Raw genomic sequence first — 24,690 nt, 5'->3', positions numbered from 1 at the left:
TTGGAAAATTCCCCAATAGATTTAGATAAAGAAAAGTCTCACGTTAAAGTTGATTGATTGGGGAGTTTTGTGTATATATATGTGTGTGTGTGTGTGTGTGTGTATGTGTGCATGTGTGTATACACACATGCACACATACACACACACATATATATATATTTTCCTATTCAGGGCTGAAAAGCTGAAGTCGGCATCAAGCAACTTCAAGTTGTAGATGTATAAGTTAAATGATCTTTGAGACCCTTAGTTCAGAGATGCTGTATAAATAGAACCATTACTATAAATAGAACTAGATTTTTCTTCTCAATTCTGTCAGTCAAGTAGAGTACGCAAAAAAGGAATGCAGAAACTTGGGCTTTTGCTGTCTTTTGACTCATCCCTCCTTTCTCCTCAGGTTATTTGGATAATTTTATGAGACTTCTATCCCCATGCTGCACCCCTCCTTCTTCTGGCTAATAATCATTGAGAATTTATACAATGAAAAATTTACATGCTTTATCTGAATAAATGTCTAGCAGGAACTGTTGGTAGTAAGTACTATTTTTCTTTATTTTACTAAGCTGAGATTTAGAGAAAAAAAAAAAAACTTTCCCAATGACACATAACAAACAGTAGAGCCAGATCTTGAATCTTGGAGTCTGGTTTTACATCAAGCAGGATTATTGTAAGAGGACCCTAAGTAGGTGCATGACCTAAGCATACAATGGGATTAAAAACCTTGAAGTGGAGTTGCGTCTATTATTGCTAGAGAAATTTAATCCTAGATCTTACTACCTAAAAGGTATGTGTAAAAAGTTCTGAGGATACCACAAAATTGAAGAATCTATAAGTCTTTTCTAATTTTAATAAAAGGTTTCTAACTTTGATAAAGGTTTTAGGTAACATTAATTTCTCATCAAAATGCCTTAAAGGATCTTTTAATATCACAGAATACATAGTACATCTTAACTTGGCTAATTTAGAGAATTTATGTTTTACCCACCTTATAATGTACACATAACTGCTAAAGGATTTATGTAACAAAATCCATCACAAGGAATACACTAATGAGATTTATATTAGAAAAGTCTGGGAATTCCCTGGCAGTCCAGTGGGTAGGACTCTCTGCATCCAATGCAGGGGGCCCGGGTTCAATCCCTGGTGGGAGAACTAAGATCCCACAAGCCAATTCATTTGTAAAACCCCATTACTTAGGCAGAATATTGTAGGTGGGATCCTGCAAGCCCTGCGGTGCAGCTAAAAAAAAAAAAAAAATTCATTTGTAAAACCCCATTACTTAGGCAGAATATCATAGGTGGGAAGATAGTACTGAAGGAAGAGGTTGGGATATGAAATACAAATCTATTTTGTATAACACTTTTGCTAAGGCCAGCCATTTAAAAGATATATATAGTCCAAATACATATATATGTATGTATGTGTATGTGTGTGTGTGTATATATATATATATATATATATATATTCCAATTGAAGTCTCTAAAAGACAAAAAAATTGTAGTTATAAAAACAATTGGAGGGCTTCCCTGGTGGCGCAGTGGTTGAGAGTCCGCCTGCTGATGCAGGGGACACGGGTTCGTGCCCCGGTCCGGGAAGATCCCACATGCCGCAGAGCAGCTGGGTCCATGAGCCATGGCTGCTGAGCCTGCGCATCCGGAGCCTGTGCTCTGCAACGGGAGAGGCCACAACAGTGAGACGCCCACGTACCGCAAAAAAAACCCCAAAACAATTGGATAGGATCTCATATAAAATACTTGGAAATTGCTGGAGGCCAGTAACATGATTCTTAATTAGAAGTGCATGTGTAGTGGTCAGATGTAGTGTTACTATCTCAAGAAACAAGGGCATGGACAAGAGCTTCCTGAAGATTCTGTTAATTCCTTCACCTTTTTGGGATCCAGTTTCTTCATCAGTACCAACCTGACTGGGGATTGTGCTCTTGTGAGCATTAAATGAGTTAATATGTATAGACATAATATGTAAACAGTAGTGCTAAGGCATCAGCATGGCAAGGAGGACCCCAAAAGCCAATTACTTGATACTCTGAATATATGAACAGATGCTTTTGAGAATTCACCCTTTTTAGGTGGAAGTATAAGTTTGTTTTCTCCAAGCAACAAACACAATGGGTATAGAAAGGCGATACCATGGCCTTCCTTTAGACTGAGCTTAGGTCATATCCTGGAAAACAGTTCCAATTTGAGGTACCTCAACAATATCTACATTTTTTGAAATAGAGAAAAACAGTATACAGATCGATGAATGCTGTGGCTAAAACCCACTTGGGAACAAGGATATTTTTTAGTGCCAAATTACCATCTTATTTTATTCTATGGCTAAAATCCCAAGAACTGCAGAGGAGAAACAGAGCCAAACAAGTTTTTCTATTAAAATAAAAGGCCTTGAGTGATGAATGGAAGCTTGGAACAGGTTTTAATGGCAATACTGGAAGCCAGAAATTAAATACAAACTTACCAATTTCTGGCATGTATTGAGTCTCAGATAGAATACTGGTACTAATGTTATTGAATTAGAATCATGTTTTACCCTAGGCAGTTGATATTCTCATTCTAGAGAGCTCAACTTGTTGCTGGATTGGCCTGGACACTTGATGCTTCCTTACTTTGAGTCATTGATAAAATATTGAATAAGGGATAAGACCAATGGTGAATCTCGGCAGGCACCTACAGGAATTTTCCTTCCAGGCTGAAGCATTCCATTAATAAACACTTTTTGTCTCACTGTTATCCAAACAATTATGAAATCATCTAATCATACTGTCTTGCAGCCTTTCTTTCTTCCTTTTGTCTGTAAGGATATATTGGGGGGAATTTGTTTAATGTCTCCACGAATTCCAAATAGACTATGCCTGTAGCATTTCCCTTATCAATGAGTCTGGCAACTGAAAATCTAAAATGCCCATGTGAAATTTTTTTTAAGTCTATGTGGTAGGTTTGATGTTACCAGTTTTCAGTTAAGCCAAAGTAGTCCCTAGTATTGAATGCCTTTAAGTGCTCATATACAGTTACTTTAGTAACAATACAGTTTTGAAGGAATTTATATCAAACTCAATGGCACTTTTTTAAAAATAGGAAATTTGGTACTCTAGTCACATCCATAAGTTCTTCTAGTACTCTGGAAGATCATTTGTCACTTGGCTTACTTATAGCACTTTTATGCTTCCTATCTCCTCACTGACCTTGAGGTTCAAGTTCTACTGAAACATTTTGTTCAATGAAAAATAAAGAATTTGGGTGAGATACTTTCTAAATCTCTCTCAACCTTTAATATTCTGTGATTCTTGGTAGGCCATCTCAATTGAAAATACTGATAGAGAAGCAAAGCCCTCAAATAATTGAATAGTTTGATTTTATCTCTTATATTACACAATCTGCCCCAAGACTTTAATGTATTCTCTGTTTTTACTAGTACTTGTCCAAAGATAGTTTGAGTTCCTTTGCTTATTCTAAGCAAATGCCTCAGTCAAAAATCAACAGTATATTAATTTCTCAGAACTATCAATAAAGACTTAGAGGATCTTTCCCTAAAAGTTAATGCATTCCCTCTGGAGGGAAGGGACTGTGGAAAAAATTCAGCCATAATGTTATTTGAAAAATCTTTTTTATCTCTCCAACCATTGGATGCTGTACCTGTGACAAATGCTGTAATCATGTTGGTAAACATTTTCCTTCTGAAGATGCATAAAGATCAGAAGTGCAGTTCGTTTATAACAAGATGGAATTTTAAAACTATTTTGGACCACACTAAACATTGGGATGTTCCTTTGTCTCTGTTTTAAAATTATATATCATGTGCTCAGTTTGTGGAACAACATAAATATACAACTTAAAATTGAAAATTAGAACCTTCCCTATTTGGCAGGTACTCCCATAATGGTCAGCCCAAAGCCTGATCCAACTAATGAGCATGTCCCCTTGCCCTGTGGCCAAAAGACTCCAGATTGTTTGGTTCCCCAAAGTAAAATGATTTGTAATGGCACTAATAATAGAGAAAGGAAAATTTATGTGAATTAGGAGAGTTCACTGAGTACCAGTATTTGTCTTTCTTCTTTTTTTTTAAATATTTATTTATTTATTTGACTGCTCCAGGTCTTAGTTGGCATGCGGGATCTTCGTTGCCGCATGTGGGATCTTTTCTCTTTTTTTAGTTGTGGCACGCGGGATCTTTAGTTGTGGCATGGGGGATCTAGTTCCTTGACCAGGGATAGAACCCGGGCCCCCTGTATTGAGAGTCTTAACCACTGGACCACCAGGGAAGTCCCATACCAGTATTTTTCTTAGAGGCTTAATTGGGTTGTGTTCTGATTGGTTTTGCTCCTGTGTCCAATGACCTTGTGATAGATGCATTTTACAAATACAATTGAGGGATACAATTAAGGGATACTATTTCAAAGTTCTCGTCTAACATGGGGGTAAACAAAATCATGTCTTTTTGTGGCACTTCTCATATCATGTCACTTTCCATGTTAGTTATGAGCAAGGAATACCTTTATTTTACAATTTATAATTATAATATAAAGTAGAAAAAGTAATAATACTTTTGAGCAGAGCCTTTCTTAGTGTCCAGCAACTTCATTAGTAGGATTCAGTTCTCCAGGTTTGAAATATTTTGAATTTCAAAATTTAAAGGAAGTAAAATCATTGTAGGCTCTTGAGCCTTCTCACCATTAGACCTGGGGAAAAAAGGGAGAAGTAGCAGCACTTCTTGAATCTGCTAAAAAAGGATCTGAAGAAAATGAAACAGCCATCACTTATTTATTGAGAGTCTGTAAGTTTTCCTACACTGTGAAGAAATACACAGACATATACAACATGGCTTCTGCTTGTAGGTTGTGTATAATTAAGGTAAGGAAATAATATTAAAGCATTTGGATGAATTAAAGAATGACACATTCAGAATTCTGAATGTCAGCACTGAGAGAGATGTAGACTATGAAAGAGAAAAAAAAAGACAGTATGTTTAGAGTAGACAATGTTTCATGGATTAGGTAGGTTTTAAGATGGACATTGAAATATAGAGAACATTTAAAAGGGGGAGAGAAAAGATGAAGCTATTTCTATTTGAGAGGATTGCACAGGTAAAGTTGTAAATTTAGTTCTGTTCAAGAAACATTAATTAAGTACCTCTGTGCCAAGCTCTATACTGGGAGCTAGAGATTACAGTATTTTTGGGAACACTTCTATACTCTGTTGCTAAAGTATTTTCACATATCCTAAAAAGGTGAATCTCTTGTGAGGGAACAAATCCCTTGAAGGAATTCTTATGATGGAAGTCCCTTTTCTTTGCTGATATAGAAAGGGACTGGTTTTTGTTTTCAAAATATAGGCTAAGCTCTAGAAATAATTGGGTAAGCTTAACTTTGGTGCACACTCATCTTCTCCATCATCACTGACTTTCTGTCTGGCATAGTTACCGGTGCTTATCTCTGTTTGATACCTTAAAGGGCCATGCTATATATAGACTGTCAACTAAGGTTATCTGATGATAATAAATTGTTGCATTTTAATAATAACAATAATAATGATAATAATAACGTACTTGTCAATTACTATGCAGATTGGTTTTTCTTCTTTCCAGTTTTATTGAGATATAATTGACATACAGCATTGTATAATTTTAAGGTGTACAGCATGATGATTTAAGTTACATACATCATGAAATGATTACCACAATAAGTTTAATGAACATCCATTATCTCATATAGATAGAAAATAAAAGAAAAATTTTTTCCTCGTGATGAGAACTCTTAGGATTTATTCTCTTAACAGCTTTCATGTATAGCATACAGCAGTGTTAATTATATTTATCATGTTGTATATTATATCCTTAGTACTTATCTTATAACTTGCAGTTTGTACCTTTTGACTACCTTCATCTAAACTCCCCTCTCCTACCCCCCCCACCTCTTAACCACAGATCTTATTTCTTTTTTAAAAAATTTTATTGGAGTATAGTTGATTTACAGTGTTGTGTGATTTCTTTTTCTGTGTGTTTGTTTGTGAAGTATAATTGACCAACAGCACTATGTTAATTTCTGGTATACAACATAGTGATTCAATATTTCTATGTGTTACAAAATGATCACCGTGATAAGTCTAGTTAGCGTTTGTCACCATACAAAGACATCACATTATTATTGACTGTATTCCCCATAGTGTACATTTCATACCTGTGACTTATTTATTTTGTAAGTGGAAGTTTATACCTCTTAATCTCTCTCAGATTGTTTTATATACATCATCTCATGTAATCGTAATGATTCTATGAGTTTACTTAAAATTGTCTTCCCCAATTAAAATGAGTAAACTGAAGCTTAGGTTAAGTAACATGACCAAGTCCACATGGTTAGTCATTGGCAGGGGTGTGACTGACTTCAAAATCTGCGCTATTCTGCTTTTCAATAGGGGGTTCTTGAAGGTCCAAGGAAAGGAAGGAATGCATAGTGGTGTGGTTGAGGCATTAGTATTAATATTCGTAGACAGGGCACTTGCCAGCAATCTAAGCAATCCTATTCCACCAACTAGTAAGGTTGGCATGAGACATGTACAATAGTATGAGCAACTAAATCATTGTAGTGCCAAATACAGAGTTTGCCATCTCTTTAGTACGTCTTTGAAGAGGTGGCTGATTTGTGTTGGTGCTATGTTTGTCTTCTCAGCCATTGAGGGAGTAAGTACTAGTTGAAGCTTATAATCCCAACACATCAAAATGGACAACCTGGCAGATGTCCTTGCTGGAAGATGACAAGATTGCTAATAGAGGAGCCCTGATTTTTCTCCTGAGATTTGACACTTGGGGGCTTCCATTAAAAACATTACCAAGCCTCTGTCATTTTAATCTCTTCTTTAAGTGCCTGTGATCTTTTCAGGGGCACAGGTCCACGCATGGTCAATGCCTAGTGACCAGGTTTCAGAGCTGTGGGCAGAGGTGGCAGCGACTGTGAAAGCCTGGGAGGAGATGAGGGAAGAAAAGGTCATTCTTCCTGACAACTTATAACTTGATTCCACCTATAACCCATTTATTTTCAGAAATAAGTAATGGGTGAAGACATAGGCCAGGCCTACATTTCATGCACTTGAGAGTTAAAGGCTTTCTGAGATCAAATTACCACAGCAGAGACAGAGTTACTGTAGGGACATTTTGGGAGGAAGCAGACAGAGAGGGAGAAGCCAGAGGCTTAAGACCAGAAACAGGAATAGAATGTGATGGAAATTGCTTCCCACTTTGCACTCCTGAGGGAACAAAGAGGACAAATAAGAAGCAGCAGGGATAGGAGGAAGCTGGGAGCTTCTCTGGAATAAAATGGGTTAGGTTGTGGAGTTGTCAGCTGCTGTACTTGGTAGGTGGGAGGAAGAGATGTGCTAGTCTAGGCCTTTGAAACCTGGGTGCCTTGGCCCCTTCAACTATGCCCTGAAGGAGGGGAGCGTGCCAAATGTCAGGTCTCCTTCTAGTTTTGTTCCAGTTCATAGCTAGAAAATGACAGCAGAAGATCTAGGGGTGAGAGGATGCTGAGAGAAAGAAGGAGAAAGAACACTTTAGTGAGTGCTTTTGTACAAGTGGGACAATGAATTTTAAACTCTTGTGGAATAATGGGAGGGCCTGGGAACAGTGGATGTTCAAAACAGAGAAACAGAGGCAATGACACAGAACAGAAAGGCTTCCTCTGATCCTTCTGCCTTCTTGTTCACTGACAATTGGTTATCCTTTTGTTGCCTCTGCAGCAATACAAGGGGGAAGTCTTAGGGGAACAGAGACCCGGAGGGGTAAAGGAAACTTATATTTATGTAAGATGAGCTGCAGCCATTGAAATTGCTGGCTATGGTGAGATAAATCCCAGCCTTCCACATTTTGCTTAGTAACAGCAGACTTTTCACTGCAAGGCATCAATGGAGTCCAAATTCCAGCCAGGCTTGGGGAATCAAGAGTAACTCTCTTGATGTAATGGTTTTGCAGGCTCTTGAAGACATTGTCATCCGTTAAAGAAAAAAAATTAAATCACTCTTGAAAGAAAGAAAATGTCTTGGGTGATAAATGAAAAAATTTTTGAAGTAAAATGAGGAAAAGCTCGAGGGAAGAATCTCTTTAAAATTTTACCAGATTCTCCCCACTATGATCAAAAGGGGTTAAATAAGAGCTTAGCCTGCAGCTTCATGGAACCAATTTTTTAAAGAAAGAATATTAAAACCTGAAATATTGGTTATTTGCCAAGGCACACACTGGAAGTAAAAGCCACTTGGCTAGGAGCAGAATTGAGTGTTGGATCGCAGGATGCTAATTTTAGGCTTGCTCCGCGAAAGATGACAGCACTTGCCACCCCCCCTCCCTCCGCCCTAGAAGTTTCCGCAGTATTTAGGAGTATTCAGGGAAAATGTTGGTGTCAGGGAAATAATCCCCATCATCAGTAACCCCAGAGCGCCTCACTTGCGTTTGTTTCTTTGAACGTGGAGCCGCCGCCCAGATATCCGTAGTTAGCCAAGGCCCTCGGTGTATTTTCTTGACTTGCGCTTGGAAATCTTTTTCTGGGAGCTGAAAGCCCGAGTCCTAGAGACTTAACTGCTTTTCCTAGAATAATCTCCTTACAAGACCAGTTCAGCAGCCGAGGGACCGTGGAGACTGGCTGAACAGGACAGTGGGGGCAGGGAAAAAGGGAGTGGCCGTGTTCCCGGGGTCTGCTGGGATCCGGCCGGTCCGGGGCGAAGGAGCTGGGGCTGGAGTGGCTGGAGCGACTGGACAGTCCGGGTCGCCGTCCGCCACCTCGGTGCGGAATCGGAGCCGGACTTGCTGAGCATTCCTCCCCCTCCTCTTCTGCTTCCTCTTCCCTCCTCCTGGACCAGCGGCGGCGGCGGCGGCGGCGGCAGGAAACGAAGCCGGGCTGAGCGACTCCGAGGCGAGCGGAGGAGCTGGGATATGGGGAATCAGAGCGGGCGGCGGGGCCAGGAGCCCTCCGGAGGGCCCACGAGGGGAACGGCCCCGGTGTTTGCTCGCTCGTGAGGCGTGGGGGAGCGGGCGCAGGGCGGCACGAGCGGAGGCGGAGGCGGAGGCGCGGCCCCGGCGTGGAGCACGGCTGGGGAAGCTGCTGCCTCCGGCCCTGCCCGGCTGCCTCCGCTGCGGCCGGCGGCTATGGAGCTGGCGGGCACCAGACCTGGGGCGACAGAGCATCCCCGTTTCCGGACGCCCATGTTCTGGCTGCTGCTGCTTTCCCTGCTGCTACTGCTGCTGCCGGGCCCAGCGGCCTCCCAGCTGCGATACTCGGTGCCGGAGGAGCAGACACCTGGCGCGCTTGTGGGCAACGTGGCTCGCGCACTGGGGCTGGAGCTGCGGCGCTTGGGGCCGGGCTGCCTGCGTATCAACCACCTGGGTGCGCCCAGCCCGCGCTACCTGGAGCTGGACCTGACCAGTGGAGCTCTCTTCGTCAACGAGCGCATTGACCGGGAGGCGCTGTGTGAGCAGCGGCCTCGCTGCCTGCTCAGCCTGGAAGTGCTGGCGCACAGCCCCGTGGCGGTGAGTGCCGTGGAGGTGGAGGTACTGGACATAAACGACAACTCGCCGCGCTTCCCGCGGCCCGACTACCAGCTTCAGGTAAGCGAATCGGTGGCACCTGGAGCGCGCTTTCACATAGAGAGCGCGCAGGACCCCGACGTGGGCACCAACTCGGTGCAGACCTACGAGCTCAGCCCCAGCGAGCACTTCGAGCTGGACCTGAAACCCCTGCAGGAGAACAGTAAGGTGCTGGAGCTGGTGCTGCGTAAGGGCCTAGACCGCGAGCAGGCAGTCTTGCACCACCTGGTTCTCACAGCTGTGGACGGGGGCAGCCCAGCTCGCTCAGGCACCGCGCAGATCTCTGTGCTTGTCCTGGACACTAACGACAATTCTCCCGCCTTCGACCAGTCCACCTACCGCGTCCAGCTTCGGGAGGACGCTCCCCCAGGCACATTGGTGGTGAAGCTGAATGCCTCAGACCCGGATGAGGGCTCCAATGGCGAACTCACGTACTCCTTGAGCAGCTACACGTCGGACCGGGAGAGGCAGCTCTTCAGCATCGATGCCAGCACGGGGGAAGTGCGGGTAAGTGGAGAGCTGGATTATGAGGAGGCCTCTTCCTACCAGATCTATGTGCAGGCAACAGACCGGGGTCCAGTGCCCATGGTGGGTCACTGCAAGGTGCTGGTGGACATCGTGGATGTGAATGATAACGCACCAGAGGTGGTGCTCACGGACCTGTACAGCCCAGTGCCTGAAGATGCTGCGCCCAACACCGTTGTGGCCCTTCTCAGTGTCAATGACCAAGATTCAGGTCCCAACCGGAAAGTGAGCCTGGGCCTGGAGGCCACACTGCCTTTCCGACTGAATGGCTTTGGAAACTCCTACACACTGGTGGTGAGTGGCCCCCTGGACAGGGAGCAGGTGGCTGCCTACAACATCACAGTGACAGCCACTGATGGGGGAGTACCACAGCTCACATCCCAGCGGACACTGCAGGTTGAGATCTCTGACATCAATGACAATCCACCCAGCTTCCTGAAGGACTCCTACTCCATTTACATCGAGGAAAACAACTTGCCAGGGGTGTTGCTCTGCACTGTGCAAGCCACAGACCCAGATGAAAAGGAGAATTCGGAGGTGACCTACTCCCTCATGGAGAGGGAGATTCAAGGGCTGCCAGTCACCTCCTATGTCTCCATTAACAGTGCCAGTGGCAGCCTTTATGCTGTCAACTCCTTTGATTATGAGAAATTTCGGGAGTTCTTTGTGACTGTGGAGGCCCGGGACAAGGGGAGCCCACCACTGAGCAGCACTGTGACCACCAACGTGTATGTAGTGGACGTGAATGACCATGCCCCTCACATCCTATACCCTACCTCAACCAATTCGTCAGCAGCCATTGAAATGGTGCCTCGAACTGCCCCTGCTGGCTACCTGGTCACTAAAGTCATAGCCATGGACTCAGACTCTGGGCAGAATGCTTGGCTCTTTTACCATCTGGCCCAGATTTCTGACCTGGACCTCTTTAAGGTAGAGCTACATACAGGAGAAATTAGGACTACCAGGAAGATGGGAGATGAGAGTGGAACCACTTTCAACCTGACCGTGGTGGTCCGAGACAATGGAGAGCCATCGCTGTCAGCCTCTGTGGCCATTACAGTAGCTGTAGTGGATAGGGTTTCCAGAATCCTCCCTGACACTCAGAGACATGTGAGAAGTCCTCGGACATACTCTGAAATTACACTTTATCTAATAATAGCATTAAGCACAGTGTCTTTTATATTTCTTTTGACAATCATTGTTTTGAGCATCATCAAGTGCTACCGCTACACTGCTTATGGCACTGCGTGCTGTGGAGGCTTCTGTGGAGTGAGGGAGAGGTGCCCTGCAGAACTCTACAAACAGGCCAACAACAATATTGATGCCAGGTTACCACACGGCCTCAAAGTGCAGCCTCACTTCATTGAAGTGCGAGGGAACGGCTCCCTCACCAAGACCTACTGCTACAAGGCCTGTCTGACAGCAGGCTCAGGGAGTGACACTTTCATGTTTTACAACACAGGGGCGCAGACAGGACTGGGACCTGGGGGAGCCCAAGCAGCAGCAGGTGACAGCAGGCACCTCACAGGCCAAAGTGGGCAGAGTGCTGGGAACCTGATTATTCTAAAAAACGAAGCTGTTTCTCAAAATGAGGTGAGATAGTAGTCAAGGGGTCTTCCACAAAGTCATGCATTTTTCACATTCCCCCTGGCCCCCTCCCGGTATCATGTAGTTGGCTTTCTCGAGTTATTAACAATGACAAGGGTTATCTGGTAAACTGAGTGTGTGTGTGTGTGTGTGTGTGTGTGTGTGTGTGTATTACCTGTGATTGGATTATAATCTGCTATGTTTCCTCTCTAGAAAAATAGGACTAGAGAATTGTTTTACTTTCCATTTTCTTTTCAGATATATGAAACCTTGACCATAAAATTGTTTGAGAAATGAGGATTTGTCTTAATTATGTGGTGTTAAAGCACAGCTCTATAGAGAAATAGAATAGGCTTGAGAATAAGATGATGCTATAGAGGGTAACATTATGAGATTCAAGGAGAAATGGCCTGTGCTGTATCATCTACAGGGAAGGTTCCCTTTTGAAATCCTACAGGAGTGTTGTTTTTCAAAAGCTCTGAAACCTCTCGGGGCTGTAGTGGTCACCTCTGTATGCTGTCCCTGTTTATACCATGGACTATCTACAATGAAATGTATCCAGTTAATATTTCTGGTAATTGCATTGAACTAATGTGATGAGATCTGCTGGAAATTCATGTCAGAGGTGATAAAGCCATAGAATGTGGACCTCACCCTGAAGACAAAGTTTGATTTTGGCTGTTTGCTGTGGTAACTATTCTGTTGGGGCTGTCGGAGGAGATGAATGATGGCATCCAAGAACCAATTTGTCTGCTTGGGCCAGGGAGATGGTAGAATGAGTGGATTAGGGATGTGGGGGATATGGTGAAGACCAGGACAAGCTGGGGTTGGGGAGAAAGAATTCTGCCACTAGTTATCTTTTTTGGCCTTGTGTGAACTCCTTGTAAGAGGATTTCCCTGCGTTTAGCATAAATGTAATCTTCTGATTTCCTCTTGAGAATTCCTAAGGTTTTGATGAGACGTGAAGCAGCCTCTTCAAGCCCTTCATGTCCTTAAGTTAAATGACAGTACTTTAAATGGTACTTCAACATGCTCCAAAGCACGCATTTAATTTCTGGATCTAGCTACAAAAGCCTTGGAAAGTGGATGGCTTACTGTACATGAGAGACAGAGAGACAGGTGTTAGTAGAGACACTGGTTTTAAGTAGGTGTCAGGCCAGTTTGCTCAGTATATGAAGGATGTATATAAATTGTTGGACACAGTGCCTGTGTTTGTGTAGTGTGTTTGTCTCCATATGCATGCTTGAAATAATAGAACCCTGCTTTGTGATACTTTAAACTTGGATTTCAGAAGCCAAAATTTTGTCCCATAAAAAGTGATGAGTTGTTTCTTCCCAAACAACTACTTTGTAGCTAGGACTTTCAGAGGTCCTACAAAATGAGTTAATAATATTTGTCCCTCCTATATTTTTGTGATGTGTTTTCACTGACATATTGTTGTCTTTTTATTAACGTCCATAGTTTCACATTCTAAATTCATGCTCATCTTCAGGAAATTAATGCATAAGCACAGAAAAGAACAGAGATGGATTGAGAGAATTTCCATGTACATTGTAGGTAGATTTATCAGAAGAGCCTGATGTTAGTCAATGCTGAGCAGCCGCGGGAGGCAGATTGCAGATTAAGAAGAACGGGGTGGGGGAGGGGAAATCAAAGAGCTTCCAGAATTCTTTAGATCATAGCTTTTGGCAGCATGTAGAAAGGCTTAATTTTAAATAAGGATGCTGTAGACATTTGCTGAACAAATTACTGTTAAGTCCTTTTGGGCCTGGGGTGGGCTGCAGGTGGTAAAGAGGCACAGAGAGCAGGCCAGGCAAGCTTGCAACCAGCTGTGAGCCGGAAGCGCAGGCGAGTGACACTCACCCTCTCTCTCCTGACTCAAAGCTTGGGACAATTTGATACGTGAACTATTTCTGTCTTATACTGACCTGTGTGTTAATATGTGCTTTGGTTCACAAACCTTTAATTTAGGGAGAAAATTATGTCAGAAAAGGGCTTGCTTTTGTGGGATTTTGCCAGGAGAGTACATGATTTTAATAAAGGCAGATTTTTGCCAGACACTTTTGGAAATCCAGTGAAGAGAGCCCTAAGATCCACAGCTCCTGGAATTATTGCGGTTATAGGTAGAGAGTGAGTCACGTTGTCATAGCATGGCAAAATGGGGACAAAAATCACTCATCTCTGAAAGTCATCACTGCTAGATCAACCTGTTAAATTCTCACGTTAGGCTTTCTTTCTTCCCTACCCACTCACTGCACATGACAGGAGAATCCTGGGGTGCAATTGATTCCATGTGCCTACATTAAAATTAGATGGGGATCGGAAAGGATGAGTAAGGGAATTTGCGCTCACCGACCACCCTGCTATACAAAAATATTCTGCACTGCAATATATGTATGGTTTCATTACCTGTAAGTCATACATTAAATATTTATCAACAACTAGCACACGAGGAAACAAGCTCAGAGAGGTTAAGTAACACACACAGTCACTCTGCTAGTGGTATTTTAAGTCATATCTGTCTGACTCCAAAGACTGTGCTTCTGAAACAGTATGAGTAGATAGAAATCCCAATGTTTATATTCCTTTTGATATGGGATACTCAGGCATTCAGGCTACCACTGATTCACCTAGTGGTGTCAATTAACTGCTCTGGAAAAAGAGGAATTCTTTGCATAGAAGTAGGTCACCAATGGGAGGATCAATGAGTAAAAACGTTACCACCAAGATAGGATATTTTTATTTGTTCTACCATTGGCCAAACCTGTTCAGATCTTATATCTTTGTTCTCTCTCTAATTTCTCTCTTGTTGCTTATTAAATATCAGTATTTAACATCAGGCTAATCTTTTGGTAAATTTTACCCCCAATGAGTTTATTTCATGCGCCACTTGTGCAGTGAGGTTTTGGAAGTAACTGTTTAGCAGTGGGGCAGAATTTCTCTTTGGAGACTTCTGAAAACCTGGTGTTGAATGTGGTTGGCACCCTCTTCAGAATCTCCAAGAAAAGGAACCAAATCTTAAGGTGGTTTCTGTGCATCTGTGGTCCTGTGACTGCTGATGAGTCACTTTGAGTGCTCTGGGCAGATTTGTCCAACTGCGCCTCAGTGGGACCAGTTAGCACAAGATGTGGAAATCACAAAAGGGTATAGCAGAAATGAGTTAAGTTTACATTCACTTCACTTATTTTAAAGCAAGTTGTAGTCACCAAATCTTCAGTTATTTTTGCCACTGTGTGTACATACTCACTCTAATTCCACTTGTGGTAACTTCGAAGGGTGAACCCTTCTTTCAGTGGCACCTAATTTATTTCTTGCAGGACTGACTTTTCTAGCTGGTGACTGACTCTGTCCTGGATCAGAACTTAACACTTAGTGTAAAGTGCTATCATGGTGAATTGATAAAAACTGCACAGTGGTCAGAATAGGCAAAGAAATTGTATCTGAACTTCCAGCCTCTGATGGTCACTTTTGAATGGGTGGGGCTCTTTTGTTTTGCCATTTCTGTATTGGTTATAGGACTGTTCTTTTGAGAAAAGGTTTATTTCATTTGGTCTGAGAATACATTAATTTCTTCAAATTACCCCCTTCCTCCCCTCTTCTACAGATCTGCTGAGCCAGATGGAATAATGGCTGAGCTCCTCTCTGTCTCTTTATCTTGCACATATTCTGACTGATGGAGAAAGCTATTTATTGTAGCTTGAATGTCATTGGCCTACCCTTTGGTCTGACCCAGGACTGAGCCTGCACATGGGCATCTGGTCTGACTCAGAACACTCTGCAGGGACACAGCCTGGCATATTACAAATTGTCTACTGGCATGCTGTTTGCTTGACAGAATAGCAGAGTTGGTTCTGGATACTTGCCTTGGTTGGCCACCAATTTTTGCTCTCAATGAGAGGTCAGGATGCTGTCTGTTTGCAAACGTTTGATGAAAAATTACCATCATCAAGCCCAGAGGTTTAGCTGAATTGAATGGGGATTTACAGGTGTCTTTGAATATGAGTTTTGTAAATTTCACCTGGCTCCGTGTTCCTGGGCATATTACAGTATGAATATAAATTTGGCTTATTCGTATGATAATATTTTGAGTACTCTAAAAGCATGATTTCAAAAATCAAAGGTCAAGAGAATTCCTTAGCAGTGTTTTAAATCTGCTAGCCTAAAAATTACACAAGTTTTTGTCTTTCGAGGATTTGAACTTGACAAATGCAGAGAAATCTCCAACATGGCGAAAATCGAAGAAAAATGTTAGTCCCTTGGCACATAAGCAACATCAGTTGCTTTCTGGCCTTGCAGGGTCAGAACTCTGGGCTCCAGGGAAGTAAAACTGTGGGGGAGAGAGTAACTGCTGCACTAGCAGGCTGTGCATCCAGAATTAAGCAAACCTAGCATTTTCTGTTGTACCAGAGCCCATTAGGTGTGTTTTAAAGTTATGCGTATTTTATTTTACTGCTCTGTGGATTTAGGATTATAAATGACTGTTTTTAGAAGTAAGTGTTCACCTAGACTTCTCATATTTATCATCTTTTCATTTTGATTTACTAGAAGACTAACATGTAACATAACAATGATTATTTTAAATGTTAGATTCCTTTTTGCCTTCATGACCCACAGTTTATGTGTTCATTTTCTATTGCTTTGTAACAAATCACCACAAATTAGTGGTTAAAAACAACACTCGTTTATTACCTGCACACTGTGACTGGGTTCTCTGCTCAGGTTATGGCAAGGCTGAAATCAACATGCTGGCCAGGCTGAGTTCTCTCTTGGAGGCTCTGGGGAAGAATCTGCTTTCAAGTTCATTCAAGCTGTTGGCAGAATCCAGTTCCATGAGGACTGAGCTCCCCGTTTTCTTACTTACTGTTGGCTGGAGGTCACTCTCAGCTCCTAGAAGTTGCTCTCAGGTCCTTACCAGTATTTTAACAGTGGAGAATATTTTCTCACATGGAATTCCTCTCATGCTTCAGATCTCTCTGATTTCTGTCTCTGACCTCTAGACCCAGATTTAAAAGACTCGTATAATTAGGTCATTCCCACCCAGATAATCTCCCTTTTTCAAAGCCAGCTGTGCCGTATAATATAACTTAATCATGGAGTAAGACCCATCATATTTGGAGATTATACAGGGCATTTACAGTAGGGTATAGGGATCTTGAAGGCCATTTTAGGATTTTGCCTATCATAATTTATATCAGTGTTCACAAAATATCACTGAAAAATTTGCAGTGGATACATCTTTAATAGATTCCTACTAGGAAGGAAAAGGAGATGCCACACGTAGTCTTGTTTCTCAGAGGATCATTTATTGATAGCTTCATGGATTTCCATGATAAGAAGATAGCATATTACTTCACTGAGTAGTCCTGTGATTTTATGAATGACATAGGGTATTTTAAACCTATTTTATTTCAAATCTGTCTTGGAAGAGGTGATTCACCCTTTTGTAGCTCAAATATTCCATAGTATAAATAATACCATTACAGAATAAATCAAGTCTTAGCTATAATTTTGATAGAAACAAATGGATTCTTGTTCTTCAATAATACTACATCACCCACGTGGACTACCTAATTCAGTTTTTCCACATCTGGAATTTCATGACTTATTCTACTGAAGGACTATGCTTTGAAACAACAGAACATACTGGGCTTTTCACCAACAGAAATTAAGCAAAGCCCAGGGATGTACCATCCAAGTACTAGAGAACTAAACGTATGTCTCATTATATTAGGTATATCAGCAGTCAACCTGTCAGCTTCAATTTTTCCAAGTTTAATCAGTTTTTCCAAGTTCACATGAAACCCACGTACATTTTATTACATTTAATTTTGTATCACTTTAAAATAAATCAATCTGGGAAAGTCAGAAGTAAAAAAGAGAAAAATATATATCTGTCATTCCATGCAAATTTATTTAAAACACAGACTTTTGCGTTAGGGGTACCTAAACATGACTCTCAGGCAAACCTACCTATCAGGCAGGTAATCTAATCTCTCTAAAGTTCCAGATTTCTAATTTTTGTAATTTAAGTACGATAGTATTACCCTTGCACGGTAGTTAATTTATTCGAAAGCCTTTAAAAAACCTATCAAATACCTGAACCCTGCTAGCTTCTGAAGCTATAGCTATGTATTATGAATATTTGAGAATATCAGTATGTTTTATAAACAAAATATAATCCCTTTCATAAAGTTTATGGTCTAACAAAGGTGTTAGGATAAATGCAGTAATATGTATAAAGTGCTTATTCCATTGCCTAGTATTGTGTGGCTACATAAAACATATTAATTACTTTCTTCCTTACCTTTTCCCTGCCTGATCTCACTGCCATAAGATGTCTCATAACTATGATTTTGGCAAATAAATCTCAGGAGCATCTTGTTGCTGAGGGACTATTATAGAAAATAGCAGCATGACAAATTACGTGTCGTTGAGGAAGTGAGATTATGTAATGGACTGAGTTTCCTGGTCAGTCCTGCTAGAACTGTGCCTTTCTGCAAAATAGAGTTGGTGATTTCATTCACCAGATCAAGTTGCAGCAGTTTTCATTATGGATGTTACCCAGTCATAGAAAAATTGGCAGCATTTGCTCAACAGACGTCAGAGTCTTTCTTGAAGGAGGGTTCTTACAGCTAACAAGCTGACACCAATGCTGCTGATGATATGATTAATAAAAAGTATTTCAGTCATATTTTCAGGTTTACCAAATGGTTTGCAAATATTTTCTCTTTTGCTCCCTCTACTACCCTTGATAGAAAATGGGAGCCCCTTCATTTCATCTGTAGATAGTTTTATGGTACTTTATGAGGAACATCAATAGCATTTTGTGAATTTGAGAACCAAGGATGAAGCAGCTTGTATGTTCATATCTTGCCAACAGAATGGAAGGGACCGGAGAGAGCAGTTAGTGTATGGGGACATTTGAGGTAAAGTATCCTAGAGTTGTAGCTTTTTCTGGGCCTTGACTCGGCTAAATTGTTGAATATCATCTAACCATCCCAAAGTCTGTCTGGAAGTTGAGATGCTGATCACTTCTTCTCTGGATCTTGTGAAGAAGTATGTTTATGAAATACTGTGCATCCCTTGAATGAACTATAAGAATGACAGGAACAAACTTATTGACATTTTGAAATGTCAATTGGCATTACAGTAATTGGCATTACTGTGGCCTTGTGTCTACCAAATATGATAATTATAGTCCAGAGGAAAATGCAGAATACAACCTCCATCTCTTCATCTTTCCATTCAAATAGGCCTCAATATTCAGTGACAGGACCACTTTAATCTCTGCCCATGAAAACACATCGAGAGGAACATCTGTCATGGGTTTTTCATAATAACATTTTTGCTAATTGATAACAAGATAGTGATGGTGATTGATTTTTGTCCCCAGTGATTCCTGAGTAGCTTCTACTCTGCACATAACTTCCAGAACAGTGTCTAGGTGCCCACATTTCCCTCGGCGTCCCCTCCACTTTGAATTGAGTTTGAAGACACAGGGCAATGCATCTTTCCAACACATAGGTGGTGCAAGTCAGGTTCTTCTTAGGTTTCAGCTGCTCCCTGTTAAACAGAGCTTAGCAAACAGTAATTGAATAAGAAGGCAAAGCCCTCAGAGGAGCAGGAAACAAGTACAATTTTATGAAAAGGATTATGCAGCACAACAAGGTCAAACCCAGCGGTGGTTTGTTTTCCTCTCCCTTGTATTCCTCTTCAATCAGCAGAAGAGGTTGTTATCAGTTGCTGGCATTATGACTGGGCACATCCGCCCAGAGTCAAACATGCTGCAGTCTGCAAAGTCAGCAGCAGATTGCAGTGCTCTGCAGTCCAGCCAGAACAGCAGAATTTGTGTAGCTGTGTTCCCTGTTATAGCTAGAATACCAAATTGGGGGTGTTCCCTTAAAGGGGCATTTGAGGGCAAAAACAATGAAAGCTTTTCCTGTTTCAGAATAGACTGTCCTTCCACTAGTGCTGCTTTAGGAACATAGACCTGTTTTGTTTTGTTTTTTAATTGAAGTATAGTTGATTTACAATATTGTGTTGGTTTCAGGGGTACAGAGATTCAGTTATATATATTCTTTTTCAGATTCTTTTCCATAGTAGGTTGTTACAAGATACTGAATAGAGTTCCTTTGTGCTATATAGTAAGCCCTTGTTTATGTACTTCATATATAGTAGTGTGTATCTTAATACATAGACCTGTTTTGAGCAAGGCAAGCCAAAGCCGGTCCTCACAGCATCATTAAACCCAGTTTTCCATGGTATTTAATCTGTGCAAGGACCCTGATGAGCTAATTTAATTTTCTCCTGAAGTGCTATATATATGTGAACATCATCTTAGAGATGCATATGAAATGGCTTCTTCCATACTTTTAATAGCTACATGGAAATATTTAAGAAACAACTCATCGGTGAACATCGTCACTAGGAGATCATCGTTTTTGCCATATTAACAAAAACTCCCTTTGTGATTTTGCAGCCCCGACAACCCAACCCTGACTGGCGTTACTCTGCCTCCCTGAGAGCAGGAATGCACAGGTATGGCTTTCCCTCCTCCTTTCACTCAGAAGTTACTGCAACTGTTTGACTCAGATAAACTGTCTTCATAGGCCGGAAGCAGCTGTCAAAACTGAGAAGCTTAGATACTTTGCCAGGGGAATGCAGTTGTTTATATGTCTCCGTGTCTATTCCTTGAAACATTAGAAGTGGTCAGTGCCAAATGCTTATCAAGTGCCGGCAAATAAGAATCTCCTGTAAAATCACAGATACAGGCGACTGTTTACTTTCTCTCATTAAAATTTCCTTAAGGAAGTAGCTTCAACTTCTTTCATCCCTTCCCCATCTGTACTTTCTGTCCTTCCCTTAAAATTATAATGAATACTGATGCTTTCAGACTTGAGTACATTGTGTAATATATATGCACTTGTTGTCTACCTTGGTTTTCCATCACACATTGACTGTTATATCCTGTTAACCACAGTAATTGTTGTTCATGTTCACCCCTATTAGAGTCTCCTTATCTTTTCCATCTTGTTGCTATCTTATTGCCTGCCCTCAGTGGCAAGAGTTCTTCAGAGGATGAGCCATGTGAAGGGCTTTTATTGAATATCTGGAGACCAAATCTAGCTTACTTTTAAATTAACCTAGAGCAATAACATTACTTTAAAACTCAGATTAAATATAATTTTGCCTTCTCTATTTTGTCTCTTTGACAGTAATTGATTAACTACCATTATTCCCAGACCTGATCTAGTATTCATGCCACTGGGCCAAATAAAAGATTCATTGTTTGTGAGTGTCTTTGGGAAACCAAATGGAGAGAGCCAAGCAACTAGTGTTCACTACCACCAAAATAACTTAGTTTTAAAGAAGAAATAAACTCCAGACTTAAGCCCCTCAAAATATCTGGGCAACTCTTGAGTAGATCGTCACCAAACCTTGATCAATTTCTAAAGAGAGAGCTTACAGAGTATGTATTGAGTTAATGAAAAATTAGTTTTAGCCTGTTAAAAACACATTAAATCAAAATAAATCAACATATTCCCAAACATTACATTACAAATTGAGCAGAAATCATTATAATGGATGCTCTTTCTGAACGAGAAGCAATCAGTGAAAACTGAAGATCAGTAGTTGGCTTGGTGGGACATCACATTGGAATCTGGTCATAACTTTAGGCCAGAAACACTTATGCAGATGCCAGAATACTAGGTTTCAGAAAGATTCTTCTTATTTGTTAGAAACCAGCTTATGGTTTTGCCTGCACCTGAGCTATTGTGGTGGACTATATGATAGGAAAAAATATGGTTTACAATACCAACTTCTTTTGTCCCAGTTGAATTAGTGCTTTACTTGAAAAGTACCAAAGCTATAAGATGCACCTTTAAAACTATATTAAAATAAAATACTAAACTATATCAGTTCCTTATTCCATTTTCAAATGAAAAAAAAAGAAGCCACATGTGTTTCTATTCAGGATTCAATTAAGATATTATGAGATTCAAGTAGGATAAGAAATGAAATAAAAATTAAAACTAAATGTTATTTATTCCTCACAGTGTAGTACATGGAACATATGTTAAAGTTGTGAACTTAAACAACACTCATCTTTTTCACACATACGCTTGGCTTCTTGGCCTTTCTAGCCTCAGATATCATGTGCCTGTTCCTTTGAAAATTCTGCTTTGAGCTGAGCTGGTTCCTAGGGTAGTTCCATCTTCAGAGTGAATCTAATTGAACCCATACAATTTGCTGGTAGAATCCACCAACACCCGAAGGATATTAATATTTGGAAAAAAGAGAAGATTCTAGGGTGTAGATGAAGGAAAGAACAGCAGTAGGGCAGAGCTTAATGAGTGAATTTCCACTAGATATGTTGTTTGAAGTCAAAGAGTAAGAGGATATTGGGAATTCCCTGGCGGTCCAGTGGTTCGGACTCTGTGCTTTCACTGACAAGGGTGCGGGTTCAATCCCTGGTCCGGGAACTAAGATCCCATAAGCCTTCTGGCACGGGCAAAAAAAAAAAAAAAGAGTAAGAGAATATTGAACTTAGAGATGACCTTCCCCCACAATATTTCAAGTTTTCCTGCTCTGTTGAGTCACATGACTCCTTCAGGCAGTAGTACTCTAAGTTTTACTTTAGTAACTTAACTTCCGAGATGAACCAATGCCTAATTTCAAAGAGTCCTCTTATTTTGGTGAGGGTTTTCTTGGGTGATATTTACTCTTAGGGTCCCATTTGTTCCTTTCTTCATCCAGAAAATATTGAGGGTCTCATATCTGCTAACATTACACATACATAAAGAATATGATGTTCTCTCTGCCCTTGAACAATTTACGTTCTATCTCTACTTGCCTCTAAGGATCTCCCAGTTCATGTCTCACTCTCTGCAATATTTCATGATGAATTAATCTCTTCTGAACTGGGATCCATGAGTGCTGGTGATAAACTTCCTCTAGTCCCAGGAAATGTAGGGTGGGTTATCTATGAGGAAAAGATACAGAAAGAGTAAAACAGAAAATAAAGTTAAGAATTAATTGGGCCAAACTGGAATAATACTACAGTTACCAGCAAATGATGTTCGTGCTTTCCTCTTTCCTATGAGAACCCAGAAATAAGAGATCTAGCAAAAGAGGCTTAGGGCTTTTGAGAACAAGCTCTCCTCATCTGCTTTGGCATTAAGACGATAAAATGTCATTAGCCTTCTGATGGGCTTCCTGTTAGATTTAATGAACACCACACAGCATTACTGAAAACCAAAATTGCTATAAAGATAAAACATGTTTATCGCCTGCATGGTGTAGCAGACAAGTAAGTCAGCAATGCTTTTACAGTTGATGTAAGGTGACTGCTCAGTGGTAATTGCTTCAGTTCAAGCATGAGTAAAAAGTGTTAGCTGCAGCCCTGCCTCCAGAGATGTGAGCACTTTCTGAGGGTGGAAGGAGAGCTGGAAAGGCATTTATGGTCTAACTATTATTTGGGTCTATGTGTTTACTCAGTTCTGTGCACCTGGAAGAGGCTGGCATTCTACGAGCTGGTCCAGGAGGGCCTGATCAGCAGTGGCCAACAGTATCCAGTGCGACACCAGGTAAAGACCCAGGGTCTCTCCCTTCTTGCTTGGATTCTGGAAAGCCATGAGATGACCTGTTTTTGTAAGACCAGGAATGTCAGTGGCTCTCTTTTTATTCTTACTTCTTTTTCTTACATGTGTGACTTCCTTGCTTACATGATTATGCAGGAGTATTTTGATTTTCCACTTAATGTACTTCAGCAGTTGAAAACAGATAACATAAGGGTGTGTGTGTGTGTGTGTGTGTGTGTGTGTGTGTGTGTGTGTGTACAGTTATTTTCTGAAATAACTGGGTACATTTCAAATGCTTAGGCTGTCCGAACTACAACAGGCAAGATCTGGTGGCCTCATGCACAGAGATGACACTGTTAGCAAAGATCTTTTGGTTAAAGGTGATGGAAATCCACTCAAAGTAGTAAGCAGAAGGGAGACTGATAGATTGATTAACAGATAGATCGATGAAATGGAGTTTCTCATGGAAGTGGAAAAGTTGTCAGAACCAGGGCACCACTCTGGTTGACTTCAAGTCACAGTCAGGCCTCCTCCTTCCCTGACATGTACATCATTCTGCAGACTGAATTTTATTGCCTTGACATGCACATTGCCAAACATGACCAGTCTTGCAGTTTCTTAGTTCAGAGGACCAATGGGAACTGATTCCTAATCCAAACTTTCAAGAAAGAGAATCTGCCAGATTAAATCAAGAACCCAATGGCTGGGTGAGCATAAAAAACTTGCCTAAACTCATATTTCCTTATTCTTGCCCAATCACTGAAGCAGTGTCATATAATACAAATATGGCTTTGGAGGCCCATCCCTGTGGCAGTTATCAGAAAGGAAGGATTATAGAGAGTGCAAATGTTGTCTACCATAATCCTCTATTAATAGAACATGATGATGATGGTAATAGTTACTAATAATTGAGCCACAATGTACCCAGACACTGTGCCTTGTGTGATCTCATTTATTCTTTGAGACAATCTTGCAAGGGATTTATTATCTCTATTTTACATGTGAGGAGCTAGAGACACAGAGAGACTAAGAAACATACCCAAGTTCACATAGTTTGTAAGTGGCAGAGGTAGGATTCAAACCCAAGTGTGTCTAGTTCCAAATCCAAGTGTATCTAGCTCTTATATTCATAGCATGGCTGGCTTGCAAGAATCCACCCAAATCCAAATGCATACATATATGCATACATAACAGATTACATAAGCGTATGTGCAAAAAGTTCTTTCCAAAAATAAGCTGGTGCCTTTCAAGTGATTAGGCTATGCAAGTAACATGTGCAGCTAAGGGCCCATTTTCGCTGGCAGCTCTAAGGGTTTTCGTTGATTCTAATCAGCCAGTATTTGCTATTTATGAATATTGTATAATTCAACTAAAAGTCACATTTGTTAAAAAAAAAACAAATGCTCGAGTTAAAGCAATT

The 24,690-nt window shown here is 41.1% G+C and overlaps 2 protein-coding genes across 8 annotated transcripts in view; both read left to right on the top strand.

Moving 5' to 3' along the window:
• Positions 1 to 24,690, top strand: part of LOC132423210 (protocadherin alpha-4) — a 173,248-nt gene that overhangs the window by 119,792 nt on the left and 28,766 nt on the right. For all 7 annotated transcript variants that reach the window (XM_069540583.1, XM_060008687.1, XM_069540585.1 and 4 more), the window contains exons 2-3: positions 20,168 to 20,226; positions 23,188 to 23,276. In XM_069540583.1, coding sequence (XP_069396684.1) covers positions 20,168 to 20,226; positions 23,188 to 23,276 — 148 coding nt within the window. The remainder of the gene's footprint in view (positions 1 to 20,167; positions 20,227 to 23,187; positions 23,277 to 24,690) is intronic.
• On the top strand, positions 9,196 to 11,703 carry PCDHAC2 (protocadherin alpha subfamily C, 2). Its single transcript, XM_069540497.1, has one exon. The coding sequence runs from the start codon at positions 9,196 to 9,198 to the stop codon at positions 11,701 to 11,703; it is 2,508 nt and encodes an 835-aa protein (XP_069396598.1).

This window comes from Delphinus delphis, chromosome 3 (genome assembly GCF_949987515.2).
Source record: "Delphinus delphis chromosome 3, mDelDel1.2, whole genome shotgun sequence".
In the NCBI taxonomy this organism is placed as follows: domain Eukaryota; kingdom Metazoa; phylum Chordata; class Mammalia; order Artiodactyla; family Delphinidae; genus Delphinus; species Delphinus delphis.
This window is presented reverse-complemented; position numbering and strand designations above follow the sequence as displayed.